The 18,185-nt window shown below is 43.6% G+C and overlaps 1 protein-coding gene across 4 annotated transcripts in view; it reads left to right on the forward strand.

The window, feature by feature from the left end:
• BNC1 (basonuclin zinc finger protein 1) overlaps nt 1–16,681 on the forward strand; it is a 31,525-nt gene extending 14,844 nt beyond the window's left edge. For 2 of the 4 annotated variants that reach the window (XM_027089199.1, XM_027089200.1), the window contains exons 2-5: nt 4,908–5,007; nt 6,067–6,302; nt 8,301–10,147; nt 14,397–16,681. In XM_027089199.1, the coding sequence (XP_026945000.1) occupies nt 4,908–5,007; nt 6,067–6,302; nt 8,301–10,147; nt 14,397–15,081 (2,868 nt within the window). In that variant the 3' untranslated portion in view covers nt 15,082–16,681. Of the gene's footprint in view, nt 1–4,883; nt 5,008–6,066; nt 6,303–8,300; nt 10,148–14,396 lie in introns of all 4 variants that reach the window. The other 2 variants (XM_027089198.1, XM_027089201.1) reach the window with 2 other exon arrangements.
• The last annotated feature ends 1,504 nt before the right edge of the window (nt 16,682–18,185 follow it).

The raw sequence follows: 18,185 nt of genomic DNA on the forward strand, positions 1-18,185 counted from the left end.
AATAATTCCCTCCTCACAGTGATGTAGTGAGGATTGAATGTGATCACCTATTACATACAAATGCCACCATGTGGAAGGGCAGATGCTGGAAGAATAGCTAGTCTCGCCTTTGGACTCAGAACTACCCCGTAGAATTTTGTGTGATGATGGAAATGTTCTCCTCTCTGCTGTCCTGTGCAATAGCCACTAGCCACACGTGGCTCCCAAGCACTTGAAATATGACTAAGTGACCAAAGAACTGAATTTTTTATTTTATTTTATTTTATTTTAATTAGGTAGCCACATGTGGCTAGTGGCTACTGTTGGACAAGGCGGACTAAGTAACTTAACCCTACCAAGTTGTCTGGCTGGCATGCAGTTCAGTTTTGTTCCTGAGCCAGATCGCAAATGACTCCCCTCAAAGGGTCAATACCATGAATCTGGAAATCCCAAAAGTCCTCTATGATTTTTCTCCTCCCCACTTCCATCTGGTCCCCCAAGAGTATCCCCCTGAATTTATCTTCAGTGATATGAAAATGTTTGCATGTACTAGAGATGAAAACAGCTTTGAAGTGGACAGTTTTTACTCTCAAGCTCAATAATTCAAATCCCATCAAAGGCCTGCACTGTCTAGCAGTGGATGTCTGTGCATCTACCCCCTGTGTGCCTGCACTGGCCACTGCTAGGAGTTCAAGTCAGCATCTACTGACAAAAGGCTCATGGCAGCATCTCCCCAAGCTGAAGGTAGAGGGTATCTGGGAGAGGAAGTGGGACCCTCAAATCTACCTAAAATCTAGGTCATAACTTTCCATCCCCAAACTGAAAATAACCAAATCATCCATCCTATACTAGGTGTGTTAGTAATTTTTGGGTGAATGAATGAGCAAATGATAGTTACAGAAAAGCAAACCAGAATTTTGAATGTTGATTTGTAGCACATCAAAGTGATTAATAACAACTCGGAAATAGTCTGATTAAAATGAGTGCGTGAAAAGCAATAATCACGTCTTGATGAGTTCGGAATGTTGTAAACATCTATCTGTCTTATGTTTCTGAAGAATGGAACAAGTATCAGGATCCTGAAAGAAAGGATGTAAGTTTTAAGAGTTTTCCATTGTTGATTTACATGAGTACTTTTTGTCCTGTAATTAGAATTTTTGATTTGATTTCATCTAAGAAGTTTTAATTTGTCTGTAGATAATGGTGCTATAATTTTACTACATCGTGGGATTCTGAGATGGGTGGAAAAAACCCAAGGGCTTTAATATTGGAAGTTTTCTTAGACACTGTAATTAGCATTTTTAGTTCATAAATAATTCTTCTGAGATTTATTTCCATAGATGTTTAATGAGCTTTATTAAGCCTTATTCAAACAGGTTCATATAGAACCACATGAATGTTTCTTATAAAGCAGCATTCATACATTGGAATTACAGATAAAACTGCTTAAAATTCAGTCCCCAAACTAGAAGCTGCTATAACTGTGAATAGTCGGGTTAGATCAGGGAGTGTCAACTGGGGGCAGTTTTGCCCCTAGGGGCATTTGACAATGTCTGGAAACATTTTGGCTTTCACAGCTGGGGAAGGGAGGTGTTACTGTGGCACCTGGTGGGTAGAAGCCAGGGATGCTGCTGGACATCCTACAACGCACAGGACAGCGCCCACCACAAATAATTATCCAGCTCAAAATGTCTATAATGCTGACGTTGAGAAACCCTGAGTTGGTGTCAAGAGATGCAGAAAAAAACGAGTTTCAACCTTAGGCTATGAAATGTGCTTGGAATTGTTCCCTCTGTAGTTTCACTGTGCTGGGCCTGAGATAGTGTCACTCAGAGTTTCCTGGGGGCTTCCCATGAGTCAGCCTTCTGAGCAGACTCTTTAGGGAGTGAAGGAAGTATGTGCTCAAGGACATCTTTCTCTGATTCAGGCAGGTCCTATTTTCCAAGTAAATAAAATGTGAATTCACTTTATATAGTTCCAATACCTTGTTTTTAAAGAATGAATAGCATCTTGAGGGACATAATCCAAAATAAGAACTTTTCTTCTTTTAAAAATTTCCATTAAAACAGTCATATTTGTAGAATGTAGGTGGTGAAATATTTCAGAGGTTTAGTACTAAGTGTGCTGGTAGCTATTGAGAGTATAGATGATTGGTTTGCCTGTGAGCTGACATTCAGGGAGTCGCAGGGAAGTTTAGAAGCTGGACAACATAGGAATGCTGCAAACTGAGGTAATGACACTCTTAAATTTTGACAGTGTGTAGTAGAAACTAAACCATTACTCATTTTTATCCTTCAACTTCCAGTCAAGATAACTATATAATTATGTGTGCAGGTATATAGATGTGTGTGTTTGTATATTTATCAATAATACATTTGTATATGTGTACACAAGTAGAAACTATATAACCAAAAAGTAAAATAATTTCTGTCATTAGAGCAATATTTCTTGATCTTATTTTTCATTATTCACCCCCCCACACGCATCTAAGGAGACTTTAGAAATTTTTTTCTAATTGTGCCTACCACAATGAAATTTTAGTTTCACACCATATACTATCTATCTGTTTATGTATGTATATGTGTGCTCTATACATAAAAAGAATGGAATAGTTTTCACCCTTTGGGGATGGTATACCCCAGATGAGAATGTATGCATTATTAGAGTGAGAGACTGTTCTGATCATCTGGAGTTCTTTATGTTATATTCTATGACTTTACAAAGAGCAAAACCCTTTTACCCATATTTCCTGTTTTTTGATAGCCTGTTGAAGGGATTAGGTAACACTGTTGCTGTCTGCTGTACACCTCAGTTATAAACAGCCCTATTCCTTCACCTGAAAATCTCTGTCTAGTTGTTCTGTTCAGGCCCATTGTAATCCAAAAGAAATTGTAGATAACGGTCAAATCATGTAAAGTTTAACCTGTATTTAAGGAAGGTCACTGGTTTTTTAAAAGACTTTATTTTTTTAGAATACTTATAGATCCATAGAAAAATTGAAAGGAAAGTACAAGGATTTCCCATATATCCCCTACCTCCACGTAGTCATAGCCTCCCCTATTTTCAACGTCCCTCACCGGAGGGTACATTTGTTATAATTGATGAACCAACATTTGACACATCATAATCACCCAAAATCCATGGTTTAACCTTAGAGTTCACTCTTGGTGTTGTACACCCTATGGGTTTGGAAAAATGTACAATGACAAGTATCTATCATTATAGTATCATACAGAGTATTTTCACTGCCCTAAAAATCCTCTGTGTTCTTCCTGTTCATTCCCCAACCCTTGCCAACCCCCTGGCAACCACTGATCTTTTTACTGTCTCCATAGTTTTCCCTTTTCCAGAATGTTTTAAAGTTGGAATCATGCAGTATGTAGCCTTTTCAGATTGGCTTCTTTCACTTAATAATATGCATTTACATTTCCTCCATGTCCTTTCATGGCTTTATAGCTCATGTCTTTTTTGTGCTGAATAATATTCTGTTGTTTGGGTGTACCACAGTTTATCTATTTGCCAACTAAAGGACATCTTGTTTACTTCCAAGTCTTAGAAATTATGAATAAAGCTGCTATAAACATCCATGTGCAGGTTTTGTGTGGGCATAAGTTTTCAGCTTCTTTGGGTAAATACCAAAGAGTGCAGTTACTGGATTGTACGGTAAGAGTGTGCTTAGTTTTATAAGAAACCACCAAACTGTCTTCCAAAGTAGCTTTATTACTATTTTGCGTTCTCATCAGCAATGAATGAGATTTCTGTTGCTCCACATCCTCACAATCATTTGATGCTGTCAGTGTTCTGGATTTTGGCCATTCTAATAGGAGTATAGTGGACTGATTTTTTAAAATAATATTTTTATCAAAATATAATTCACATACCATAAAATTCACCCTTATAAAGTATACAACTGAGTGGTTTCACTGTATTCATTGAGTTGTGCAACCATCACTACTACCTGATTTTAGAACATTTTCATCACCTCAGAAAGAAACTCTGGGGCTCCCCTGGTGGCGCAGTGGTTGAGAGTCCGCCTGCCAATGCAGGGGACACAGGTTCGTGCCCCGGTCCGGGAAGATCCCACATGCCGCGGAGCGGCTGGGCCCATGAGCCATGGCCACTGAGCCTGCGCGTCCAGAGCCTGTGCTCCGCAACAGGAGAGGCCACAACAGTGAGAGGCCCGCGTACCACCAAAAAAAAAAAAAAAAAAAAATACACGTGAAGCTTTGTTCTTAATACTAGAACTTTGTTGTCACGTACATCTCTAGTTTCAGTTTCAGTTGTGTGTTTGCACACTCCACACCCCCACACCACACCCGACACTTCGACCTGCGCCTGGGCATCGATGCAGGGCTTGTCCAGCCTGTGTGCGTCTGTTAGTCACACAGTCCAGTGAGCGGGGTCGGGGAATCATCGTCAGTGTGGTCAGCCATTGCGTGTCCTCAAATCTGTCTTGATATTCAGCCTCTGCCTCATTTTGGGGGGTAACGAATTACACACGTGTGTTACTCTCAGTTCTGATCGTTCTCCTATTTACTTGCATCAGGGTAGCTGGTGTATACCTTTCAGGGTTGCTATTCTGGTCAACTTAGAGATTCAGTGAGAATGTGACTCTTCTTCACCCTTTCTGTGTCCTTAATAACAAGCAAGATGTTTCCTTCCCACCTGTAATCCTTTCTTATAAAGAGTTCTGGGATTTTAGCCCATTCTCGCATGCAGAACATCTGTGTAGCATGTTCACCGTCTCCAGGTCTGGGGCCAGCTTCCCCGCTTTCCAGGATACACTCTACAGGTCTGGGCCTGGCACAGAGTGGGCACACATCACTCAAAGAACGTTGCTCAGTGGAGGAGTGTGTTTTGTTATGTAAATGTGATGTGTGTTCCACGCCTCACTAACATGCCAGGTATCCCTGTGTTCTCTTCTGCAGGCCATCGGCTGTACTCTGAACTGTAGTTGCCAAAGCTTCAAACCAGGGAAAATACACCACCGTCAGTGTGAGCAGTGCAGACATGGATGGGTGGCCCACGGTAACTTTATTTTGCCCCCTCTCTTGGTCTTTAGTGTTCCCTTTAAATAACTTAGTTATTCAGGAACAGATTTAATATCTAAGAATGACAGCTAACATTTGTAAGTTACTGCTATGTGCCAGGTAACAGCCTAAGAGCTTTATATATGTTATCTCTTTGAATCTTAACAACTCTATATGATAAGTGTTTATCAACCCCCTTCTAAAGATGTAGAAAATGGTGCTTCAGGGCTGTCATTCTGCAACAGTAGAAATGCTCTGTGCTGTCTAATATAGTAGCCTGTAACCCAGGGCTGCTAGATGGAAAAACAGAATGCTCAGTTGAATTTGAATTTCAGTTAAACTATACATAATTTTTTAGCCTAAGTATATCCCAAAGACTATTTTTGGTTTAAGTGTATACCACTTATTCATTTTTTATCTGAAATGTATATTCAAGTTTAATTTTTATTTGTTTTTTTATTTGCTGTACCTGACAGCCCTACACTAGCCACATGTGGCTACAAGTACTTGAAATGTGACTAGCACAACTGGTGAACTGAATTTTTAGTTTTATTTTATGTTAATTTAAATCTAAATTTGAATAGCCATCTGTGACTGATGACTGTTGCATTGGACAGCATGGAGTTCAGTGGCTTAACTTGCCCAGCCCAACAACTAGATAGTGGCAGACCAGGGCTCCAACCCAGATCTGTTGGATTTCCAAGTCCAGGTTCTTCCCCAGACCCCGTGCTTCCTGGTTTTCCATCCTCTTGATTATGCACCTGCCGCCTTCGTTTTTACCTGTTTTCCGTGCACGGTCCCTACTTGCGGCTGTTTTACTCCTTAGGCATGCCACAGGAAAGGGAGAAAAGAAGCCTCTCAGGCTAGTCCATTTCATTTTAGAATTTCCTGAGAATAACTTGGAGCCAGATAGCTATTAAGATTATTAATTGTTTGCGTATTTGTGGTTTTTCTACTGGAACAAATAACTGAGAGTTAGCGCTAACCTACTTCTGTGCACTGTTTCTCTTAAAAGTAGAATCTTGAAAAACGATATTTCTTCAATTCACTTTTTCAGCTCTAAGTAAGCTAAGGATTCCCCCCGTGTATCCAACAAGCCAGGTGGAGATTGTCCAGTCCAACGTGGTGTTTGATATTAGCAGCCTCATGCTGTATGGGACCCAGGCCATCCCTGTTCGCCTGAAAATCCTACTGGACCGGCTCTTCAGTGTGTTGAAGCAAGATGAGGTCCTCCAGATCCTCCATGCCTTGGACTGGACCCTCCAGGATTACATCCGTGGATACGTGCTGCAGGTATGGGGACCATGGGCACTGTTCTCCTAGAATGTCTTCCGAAGCTCGTGTCCTTGGAACTGATGTAACCCCGTTGCCTACAGTGCTACAGCCATTGGTAGTCATCCTTCCCTTTCATAGTTATTTCTAATGTCTTAAGCGCTACCTCATGTGCTGGGTGAAATCCAGTGCCTTTCCTCAAGGTATCTATCTGTAAGACTTGAGGATGCGGGAGCATTACATATTCTCTGCTTTAGGTTTCACTCAGCCAGCTCTTCCACAGTCAGCCAATTGCCCCATCCTTGGTGATGCCTCCGTTTCTTTTATTATCCTCAAACTATTTACTGACACAAGACATCATGTTTCAGATTTTACTGAGAGTTTGGGGTTGAGGAAGGGAACTTACATTGCAGAACCGCACAGCAAACAGTTAAAATTTCATGCCACACCTTCCTGTTCTTTAAAGCCCTCTGCCATCCATCCTACTGCCAATTTTCCTTCCCAGGCTCCATCACCTTGTGATATTTCTCTTTGCATGCTCTGGCTCATTCTCTCTCTGCCTCTCCAGTTCCTTTTGGCCTCCTCGCATTTTCTCTACGTCTCTCCATCATTCCATGCCTTTCGGCCCTTCTCTCATCTCTTTCCTTTGCAGAGTGTTGTACCTCTTTTTCTGTACCATACTGTGGGGGGTAGGCCTTATGCTTCCTATCCAGAGAGGCTATCAAGGTGTTTCAACAGCAAAGAACATATTCCCTGGTGTGAATTCTATCATTTCTCTGACATATGAAACAGCTACAACATTTTATTTCTTGTCACTACACTAGAAAATGTCAGCTAACTTTGATAAAAATTTCAACGAAATGGGTGGATGAATGTTATTTCCAAGACTAACATACACTTCAGTCTAACTCAGCTGGGCCATAACCCTGAAACAAACACTAATAACAGCCATTTATTGACTTAGACCCTCTTCCAGTAATCTCACAAGGTAGGTAGATTATCCCCATTTTCCAGTTGGAAAACCAGAGACTGAGTGCTTCTAAATCTTGCTGAAGTCACTCAGCTTGTATGCAGCAGACTGAGAATTTGAACCCACTTCTTTCGAACTCTGACAATGCCTCCAGTCTTCCTCTGGAAACATGTTTGCTCACCTCGAGTGCAGGACCCCCAGCAGGCTAGAAACCACCTTTTATGTAGAGCAGCATTATGATCTTACATTATGACATAGATCAATATTTAATGATCCTAATAATCTTGCTTTCTAGTGTTAGGATTAAAAATATGGAATCAATTACCTTGAACCTCTAGTGCATGAAAAATTTATGATGTTACATTCCTCATCATCTTCAGAACTCTTACATGCACTGTGAAAAATCTCAGTAGGCCATCAAATACATGTTCTGTGATAAAATATTTATTGTAGTTTTGGGAAAAGTTAGGCCTTGCTAGAGTTTGAAAGATCTCCAACACTCCAGTGTAATTACAGCTCTGCCTTGTGAACATAGGCAATAGATCAATACAGGTTCATTTGTTTTTCAATGTTAGTTGCTTAGGAAAGATTATTAAACTTGCAGCGAATAAATACTTGAACTATATCTAGGCCTGATTGCCTCATCTATACTCTTTAGATAAAGAAGCTACTATTGTTCAAATGATACATATTTTAATTTTAGTGGAGGAAAATTATGCCTGATGCAAGACAACCAATTGGTTTGAAATAAGATGGAAAATAATCACCAAACTTCCCTTAGGCTTGAGTGATATTTTATTTCTCTCTTCTGGACCACTGCTTACCTTTGTGCAGTTTATTTTCTGCACAGAGTTTCTGTCCTAGGACAGCGGGGTGAGCGAGGGCTGAACTCATCAAGCCTTGTGCTCACAGGGGTGTCTTTTTCTAATATGTACAAAAGTGCCGTGTGGTGCTGGTGGAGGCCCTGACCACACACGTGGTTCCTTTCTTAGAGAAAAGGGTAAGGAATAGTCAATTAATTGCCCTTCTTAATTCTGGTTTGGGTTTAGGATGCATCAGGAAAGGTGTTGGATCACTGGAGCATCATGACCAGTGAGGAAGAGCTGGCCACCTTGCAGCAGTTTCTTCGTTTTGGAGAGACCAAGTCTATCGTTGAGCTCATGGTAATTCAAGAGAAGGAAGAGCAGTCCATCATCATCCCGCCCTCCACGGCGAACGTAGATATCAGGGCTTTCATCGAGAGCTGCAGCCACCGGAGTGGCAGCCTCCCCCCTCCTGTAGACAAAGGAAACCCCGGCAGTATACACCCCTTTGAGAACCTCATAAACAACATGACCTTCATGCTGCCCTTCCAGTTCTTCAACCCCGTGCCTCCGGCACTGATAGGGTCAGTGCCCGAACCATATGTGCTGGAGCAGGGTCAGGACCAAAGTCAGGACCCCAAACAGGAAATCCACGGACCCTTCCCCAACAGCAGCTTCTTAACTTCCAGTTCCACCCCATTTCAGGTTGAAAAAGAGCAGTGTCTAAACTGTCCAGGTCCTGTTACTACAAAGGAAGACAGTGCCCATTTAAGTGACTCCAGCTCATACAACATCATCACAAAGCTCGAAAGGACACAGTTGTCCCCAGAAGGCAAAGTGAAGTCCGAGAGGAACAGCCTCGGCACAAAGAAGGGCCGGGTGTTCTGTACAGCGTGTGAGAAGACCTTCTACGACAAAGGCACCCTCAAGATCCACTACAATGCCGTCCACCTGAAGATCAAGCATAAGTGCACCATCGAAGGCTGTAACATGGTGTTCAGCTCCCTGAGGAGCCGGAACCGCCACAGCGCCAACCCCAACCCCCGGCTGCACATGCCAATGAACAGAAACAACAGGGACAAAGACCTGAGGAACAGCCTGAACCTGGCTGCCTCTGAGAGCTATAAGCGCCCCGGTTTCAGGGTGACTTCTCCAGACTGTCGACCTTTCCCTGGCTACACTGGTTCAGGGGAGGATTCCCGGAGCCAGCCAGCCTTCCCAAGCATTGGCCAAAACGGAGTGCTTTTTCCCAACCTGAAGACGGTCCAGCCGGTCCTTCCTTTCTACTGCAGTCCGGCCACCCCGGCTGAGCTAGCAAACACACCTGGGATGCTACCTTCCCTCCCTCTGCTGTCCTCTTCAATCCCGGAACAACTGGTTTCCAACGAAATGCCATTCGATGCCCTGCCCAAGAAGAAATCACGGAAGTCCAGTATGCCCATCAAAATAGAGAAGGAGGCTGTGGAGATAGCGGATGAGAAGAGGCACACTCTCAGCTCAGATGAAGACATGCCCCTGCAGGTGGTCAGTGAAGACGAGCTGGAGACCTGCAGCCCCCGGTCAGACAGAGCCCCACTGGGAAGCTTAGGGAAGCCTGGTCCTGAAGGAGAGAGGCCCTGCCATCTCAAACCGGCGATCGAGTCCAGCGGAGCCCTCCGCCAAACCCCCGAGCAGGCCACATACAACTCGGAGAGGGAGACTGAGCAGAAGTCAGTGCTGACCGTGGTGCCACGGGACGGGGAGGATGGTGGCCGTGAACCTCACCTCACCCCCGGGGTGGAGCCCTGTGTCCCTTTTCCTGACTACGTCAAGCTGCAGCAGCGCCTTCTGGCTGGGGGCCTCCTCAGTGCTTTGTCCAGCCGGGGGATGGCTTTTCCTTGTTTTGAAGATTCCAAAGAGCTGGAGCACTCAGGTCAGCACACATTAGCGAGGCCGAAGGAGGAAAATCGCTTCCAGTGTGACATCTGCAAGAAGACTTTTAAAAACGCTTGCGGTGTGAAGATGCATCACAAGAACATGCATGCCAAAGAAACGCACACGTGCACGCTGGAGGGCTGTAAGGCCACATTCCCCTCCCGCAGGAGCAGAGACAGGTAAGACGTCTGGTGGCAATCATTTCTTCCAAGGCAGTGGTTCTTAAACTTTAGCATGCCTCTGAGTCACCTGGAGGGTTGTTAAAACAGACTTCTGAGCCCTCCCCCTAGAATTTCTGCTTCACTTGGTCTGGGACGAGATGTGAGAGTTTGCATTGCTAAGTTCCCAGGGGACACTGATGCTATTCCAGGGACCACAGATTGAGAAACGGTGTTCTATAGATCCAGATTCCTGGATTTTCAATTCCAGAATTTAAACTCATTTAGCCACAAAACCTGACCTGAAATGATGTGAGGCTATTTTAATCTTTTTAAATCTCCCTTTGTGTGGATTTTTTTTACTATATATTCCATACAGAAATGTTAATGGATTTATTATGGGGGCATTGCCACGATATGACAGTATATGCATCATTCTGCCTTTTTAAAGCCTGAGAAATTCTGGATTCAGAAACATCTGGCCCCAAGGGTTTGGGATAAGGCGTCATGAACTAGTTCACACAATAAAGGGGGAGGAAGCGGGGGAGCTTTTAAAGTTAGGATTGTAGCTCCCGAAAACTTCTCTGATTTTCATTTCACACTATGAAGTCCACAGAATGAAACGTTTTCTCCGATTTCTATTTAACCACTGTTTTTGAAAGGAAGAATAGCTGCCTGATTGAAGATTTTTGAAATACTAAGATATCAAAGAGTAAAGGCAATTAACAGGTTATTTCAGTGTCTGTGATGTATGGTTCAAAGATGAGAAGTCTTTCAGTGCCGGGTTTTCATGACCCCACCACACAGAGTCAGACTGTTTGTACAGAGCGCCCGGGTATAGAGTATCTCTCATCGCTCTGGGGACACAGCACTGGCGTTACTATCTTACTTGTGCTTTTCTTAATGAACTTGAGTCGCATAACCACTCTTCAGGTCGCCTTCCTCCCCAGCCTGTAAAGGGAAGAGGAAGCTTACCAAAAGATGACCCCAGGAGGCTTTAAGGAGAGAACCAGCTCACTGATGAAATGCAGCATTGTGGATGCTAAATGGTTCACAGAATATCAAAATGTTACATTCGCTCAAACAAGCTTGACTTCGAGCAGCTCAACACCACCATTGCCTCAGTCCAAGTTGTAGCACCTAATTTATTAAGAGGGTGAAAATGTATAGACTCCCACACACATTCCTGGACAGGGGCCCTAAGAACACACACAGTGTCTTGAGCAGAGAGGATGCGGCAGGGGTGATATTAGTTAAAATTCCTGTTTCTGTTGCTGGATGTTGCACCAAACCACCAAGATACCCAAATTAGTGAGCCAGTGCCCCTCCTCCACCCTCCAAGAAGGGTGTTCGATCACGAATAAGCTGTCGTTATAAAGAAGAGATAGTCATATCGGTCAGGTTATCCTTGGTATTTATGATACTGTTCTGACCTACCTTGTCTACTAAATGAGAAGACATATTGAATTTCAGATACTATTTATATTTATTTTTCATATATTTAACATTTTCTTATTTTGGAACCTCTTTGTGATGCAAACCTCCTGCCCCACCACAGGAAAACATCTTGCGTTCTAAATGTAAACCACTAATTCTAGTAGTCTAGAACTTGGACTGCATTTTCCCTAGAATCTGTGATTAAAATGATACTATTTTAAACAGGACTTTGTGAGCAGTCCCGGGCCCACCACCATTTTTCTGAGTCAGAGATGAGAATTGCATGGCTGTAATGATAACTGATGTCCTCTCTTCAAGCCACTGCTACTGCCAACAGCAGTTCCTAGGACCCATCACAAAGGGACGAGGACAGCACTGTGGATACTTAGCCAACAAATAGTTAATAACCTTCTGTGTTAGGTGCTCTAGACACAGTTCCTGCCCACGAAGGCCAGTGGGGAAGACAGAGCAGTAAGCAGGTGATTACAGCTGAAGGTGGTGGCTGCTAGAAGCGGGGGTATTCTGTTACGGGCACATGGGAGGGCGCCTAACCAAACTCTCTGAGAAGTTAGGGATGGTTTCCCAGAGGAGTTCTGTCTAATCCAGCAGCTTGCAGAAGTTTTGGTCTCACAGCCCCTTTACAAATTCTTAAAACCTCAAGACCCTCAAGAACTTTTGTCTATTTGGGTTTATATCTATCAATATTTACTGTATTAGAAATTAAAATTGAAAAAATATGTATCACATCACTTAAAAAACCTATTATACGTTACCATTACATTTTTATGAAAAATAACTACATTTTCTGGATCAAAAACTTAGTGAGAAGTGGCTTTGTTTTACATTTTGCAAATATCTTTAATGTCTGGTCTGGTAGAAGACGACTGGGTTCTCACACCAGCTTCTGCATTCAATCTGTTGCAATATCACAGGTCACGTAGCCTCTGGAAAACTCCACTCTACACGAGTGAGAGAATGAGCCTGAAAAGGGAAAACAATGTCTTAGTATCATCATGAAAGGAGTCTGACTTGAGGGACATCCTGAAAGGATCTCAGGGACCACTAGGGGTACCCAGACCGCAATTTGAAAACCACTGGTCTCAGCTTATCTAAATAGTCACAAACGGGAGGGAAGAGTTGGAGGGGGAGGTGTAGAGGTTGAAGGGAAGAAATGCAGACCTGGGCAGTAGGCACAGCATTAGTCCTGGAAACAGAAAGCCTGGCACGTGGTCACAGGGTTTTTGAAGCTGTGGTACTAACTGGTCTCAGGGGACATGGCACCTTGGGAAGTGCATCTAACCCTCTGAGGATGGTTAAGGAGGAGAGAGGGCTTCCCACATGTTAGCTCTTGGTGTTCATGGGATCCTCAGGATTGAGCAAAGGGCCCAGAGGTTTGCTTTGTTGCATCAGGGACCTTTCTGTGCAAGGTGTTCCAGTAAATGTGTTTGTCAGACGTTTTTTTTTTGACCACTTGTGTATACTGGAACCTGTATGTCAATCTAATGTCTGGTTTTCTGCCGAGACATACCTGCCCCTTCAACCCAGGGTGCTGACATAATCACAGGGCAGAGTTGCAGTTGAGAAGAGCTGCTTGCAAAGTGGGTGATCTGGGAGTATAATTCTGATTATGTCCCAAGAAAAGAATGTATAAGAGGATTAAAAAGAAGTTCAGAAGTAAATTTGATACATTTTATGAGTAACACCCCTTCCATATGTCCTTGGAGATTTAGAAGAGAAAATTTGATTCCTTGTCATTTAGGTGAGGGTGTTTTTCCCAGTTTGACCCTGGCATGCGTTCTGATCTGCATTGGGGGAGGTATCTTCCCTGTTTGGAATAATCTCCAATCACCTTTAAGATTGTACCCTCTGGTAAGGGGTGTTTTTGCTCATCAGTAGTTAGGGGATCTCTGAGCAAGGCCGACATTGATTGACAAGTTACATCCAAATGATACCTTATGAGTAAAAGGCATGTGTCATAATGGATACTTATTATCTGCCCTTTAGGAGTAGTCATTGGGTAGATGATTGGCAGTGTGCTCACAGTGCTGCATTTGCAAGATTTCTGTCTGGTATATAGTGAAATGTTGCAGATATGAACTAAATTTAGCACACACACATGTGCACACCCCACACACACACTCATGCACACACATACAATTTCTAGCCAGTCAGATTATCACACCTGTAGAACTTGCGTGGGGGTATGTATGCAAATACTCTAGACCACCATGCAAGCCACATAGGAAATTTTAAATTTTCTGGTAGCCACATTAAAAAAGTAAAAAGAAACAAGTGAAGTAAGTGTTAGTAACATATTTTATTTCACTCAGCCTATCCAAAATATTATCATTTCAGTATATGTCATAGCCACCTTTCAGGAGCTCATACACTTATGAGTAGCTGTCATACTGGACAGTGCAGCTCTAGAAGATAATATTTCCTGGTTTCATTGAAATAAAGTCCTCTGCTTAGTTCCTTATTGTCTGTGACCAGTTTTCTTCTGGGATCTCCTGGTTCCAGTGTCCCAGTTGAACTGGCCTAACTGAAGTAGTCCAGCCATTCTCTAAAGATGAGGTACCAGAACTTACGTGTCAATCAGATCGTGGAAACTGAAGAGAACTACATATTCTGTTGACCTTTCTGGTCAAATGCTAACTTGTGACAGGTGGTGAACGGCAGTGGGCAGTGTCCACCACACACACACTGTATCACTTCTCTCATGCCACAAGCTTTCCTGGTATCTGCGTAGCGTCTCTACTCAGAATGAAGGCTGTCTTTAACACACCAGAAACAACAGCCCAACCCATTGCTAACCGTCTTTTCACTCTTGTAGACACAGTTCAAACCTAAACCTCCACCAAAAAGTGTTGACTCAAGAAGTGTTGGAGAGCGGTGAAGACCATTTCCGTGCAGCTTACTTGTTGAAAGATATGGCTAAGGAGGCCTGTCAGGGTGTGGCTTTCACACAGCAAACCTCCCCGACATCTGTCATCTTCAAGGGAACGAGTCGGATGGGCAGCCTGGTTTACCCAGTAGCCCAAGTCCACAGCGCCGGCCTGGAGAGCTACACCTCCGGTCCGCCAAGCGAGGGCACCATCCTGGATTTGAGTACTACCTCGAGCATGAAATCGGAGAGTAGCAGCCATTCCTCCTGGGACTCAGACGGGGCAAGCGAGGAAGGCACCGTGCTCATGGAGGACAGCGACGGCAACTGTGAAGGGGCGAGCCTGGTCCCCGGGGAGGATGACTATCCCATCTGCGTCCTGATGGAGAAGGCCGACCAGAGCCTTGCCAGCCTGCCGTCTGGGCTGCCCATAACATGTCACCTCTGCCAAAAGACGTACAGTAATAAGGGGACCTTCAGGGCTCACTACAAAACTGTGCACCTCCGCCAGCTCCACAAGTGCAAAGTCCCGGGCTGCAACACCATGTTCTCGTCTGTTCGAAGTCGAAACAGACACAGCCAGAATCCCAACCTGCACAAAAGCCTAGCCTCCTCTCCAAGTCACCTCCAGTAACGAGGTAGTGGGCCACGTTTGCTCAGATAAGCCTTTGTCGTAATTCAGGAATCAGGTAGTCCAAAGAAAAGCTTCTAACTCTGTTTAGTTACCATTTGGGGCAAGCGAGGCGAAGAATATTTGAGTTGACTTCGTAGTCTTCGACAGCAGGATGAGCAGAAGACGAGCCTCGTGAGAAGTTGCCATTGGGGTGGCGTTTCCTATTATTTTTCTTAGCCCAGGAGGTTTACCACTGACATAACAAAAACTTGCAGAAACGTGGTTTTCCCCAGATTTGTTTACACATTCCCTGGGAGAGCTCCAGGTCTGCAAGTTGACAGCAGGGTCCCAGGACCTGGGGGCAGCTTGAAGTGAGGCTTGTAGTATTAAGAGTCAGTCGAGTGTCCTGGGACACAGACTGTCACCACGGGTGACACCAGGAGCCACTCCCAAAGATCACATTTTTGAGTTCCTGCTTTAATGAGTCTGAAATCCAAACTGGAGTTTGGGAAAATGACTGTTTGAGACTATCCCTCCATTTAGATTGGAGAATTGCCTTTTGTCCCCCTGAAGATCTCATGTGTTACTCCAGGGAGTTCTCAAAGGAAGCACGTTGGCCTCTAATACGTAGGAACACAAATGTTACCCAGGATCTTAGTTCTCGCTCTGTAACACGCGTTAAGAAGCTAGGGGGAAATACTTCATGCACTTAAAAATAGCGGTCTTCAATTTAATTTAAAATGTTTGCTAATATTTAATTTGTGTTTATGTTCTGTGAGTGTTTGTGCTGAGTGCAGACATGTCACAGTGTGACCTCTGGGTCTCTGCTCAAAAGCAGAACAAGTGACAACCTAAACTGCAAAACCACTGCCCATTTTTGTTTGGTGACCTTCAGCGTCTGTTCATTGAGATCCCCTGTGGAACAAACGCAGGCATGATTCTGGCAGGATCATTTGTATATATTCAGCCAGAGTGTTTAGAGAATGTGGTCCTGATGGTGGTTGTGCATTTTCATTATCACTGGATCCCTCAGTCTTCACCCTTTTATAAATGTGTAAGATTAGGATGAACTTTTGAATTTACATGGTAGAAAGAAAAGTAGGACATTATTGCCATACTGTATGTCTTAATATTTAACTTATTCTGAAATATATTCTGTACCATTATACACATTTGCTGTTGTAGAAAAGAAGCATAATAGGTCCTGTGAAAGGAGACCCTGTCCTGAAATTCGGCATTTACAATACCCTAAAAGTCCATGGTTGGGAAAAAGAAATTGATTTTGTATTAAAACTTCAAGTTAATCACCTTTTTAAACTCATGGTTGGTTTGAGTAATGAAAAGCATCCTTAAAGAGAATTGGGGCTTTATAAGAGATACTATTCCTCTGACCCAAAGGTGAAAAAAGCCAATAACCTGTTACTGATTATTTCAACATTTTTTTTAAATAAATGTGATGACTTAAAATTTGTCTCTGCTTAAAGTGAGATGTATCTTTCAACTGTTTTGTTACCCAGCTGTTTAATATTCCATTGTCCCCAAAGTGGAAAAATTTGTATACAAATGAGTTTTCTATGATTTAATAAAAATATATGACACACTTTTTGTTTAAAAAGGCAAACCTTTGTCAAAGCAGTTTTGTCATACATACTGCGTGTTGTATGAGCGCATGTGATCATCATACACACACACACACACACACACACTTATGAATTTTACAGATCTAACCACTCAGGGAAGGTCTGGTGGACAGGAATCAGTAACTACTGCCCCATCCTAACAGGAACTGCAGCGGTTCATGAGTTGCAAAGAAATCAAGTGGTTACTTCACTGGGAGGAGGGGCTACATATCACTTATCAAGGAAAATACAGGGATTTTTAAAAATCTGTGCTATCAAAGATAAGTCTTATGGCCAATGCTCAAAATGGAATGTAATGAAAGATTTAAGCCTCTTCTTTCTTTCTTAAATACGCAGGGTTTTTTTATTTTTTTTAATTTTTATTGGAGTATTGTTGCTCTACAATGCTGTATTAGTTTCTGCTGTACAGCAAAGTGAGTCAGCTATACGTATGCATATATCCCCTCTTTTTTGGATTTCCTTCCCATTTAGGTCACCACAGAGCATTGAGTAGAGTTGCTTGTGCTAGACAGTAGGTACTCGTTAGTTACCTATTTTATACATTAAAGTAAGTTTTTATTACTTATCTTTTAACAACTTTGCCTCTTTCTTCTACCCTTCCAACATACAGATAAAAGCACAATCCCACCTACCCATCCAGCCCCCCTCTCAGGTGATGTCAGTGTCCCTGCTTCTTATTTCACTGGGAGAATAGGAGTCATCAGAGGGGAACTTTCTTAGCTACCGGCATCTGCACTGCTCCCGCCCGGCTCTGGGCCATGTCCTCTCTTGCCTGGACGACTGCTGTAACCTCCTCACTGGTCTGCTGCATCCATTCTCATCTCCTGCAGTATCCAGAATGTCCTTCTAAGTTACAGATCCGGTCCTGTAGGGCCCCAGCTCGAAACCCTCCAAGGTTTCCCTTTAGCAGTTAGTGTAAAATCCAGAGACCCTCCCAAGGCCTACAAGGCCCTAAAACCTTTTCCTGCCCCTGCCGCTTCTCCATTCTCTTTTCATTACAGTCTTTGTCAGCCATCTCTCCCTCCCTCTCACCATAGCAGCTGTTCCAAACCTCCAGTTTGCAAGGTCCCACCCCGTGGACTGGTCATACTCACAGAGCTGACCTCACTTCCTGCTCTCTGAGAATTAGGTGGGAACCCCTTCAGCTTCTCCCCCGGTACCCACCAGCCCCCATCCATTTGTCTGTATTCATACCCATCTTCATGTGGTCACATCTGCCTGGACCTCCTGAGAATCTATCTTGTGCCTGGCAGACAGTCAACAGTGAGCTGCAGGCCTCTGTGAGAAGGTGACCAGGATCCCCCCTGCACTCCCACCGCCCATTTTGCCCTCACACGCAGACCCGTCACAGCCTCCTTAGGTTCATCACCTCCCACTGAGGGATCCGAGTCTCCCTAACTCAACCTTTCTGATTTTATCCATGTGTGCCTGGGTGGCTGTGTTAGTCTGGGTCCTCTAAGAAGCAGATGCCAGTAGGACTAAATG

The sequence above is a fragment of the Aethalodelphis obliquidens genome, unplaced genomic scaffold, assembly GCF_003676395.1.
Source record: "Aethalodelphis obliquidens isolate GAN/ISIS:26980383/991018 unplaced genomic scaffold, ASM367639v1 scaffold65, whole genome shotgun sequence".
NCBI classification, from domain to species: Eukaryota; Metazoa; Chordata; class Mammalia; order Artiodactyla; family Delphinidae; genus Aethalodelphis; species Aethalodelphis obliquidens.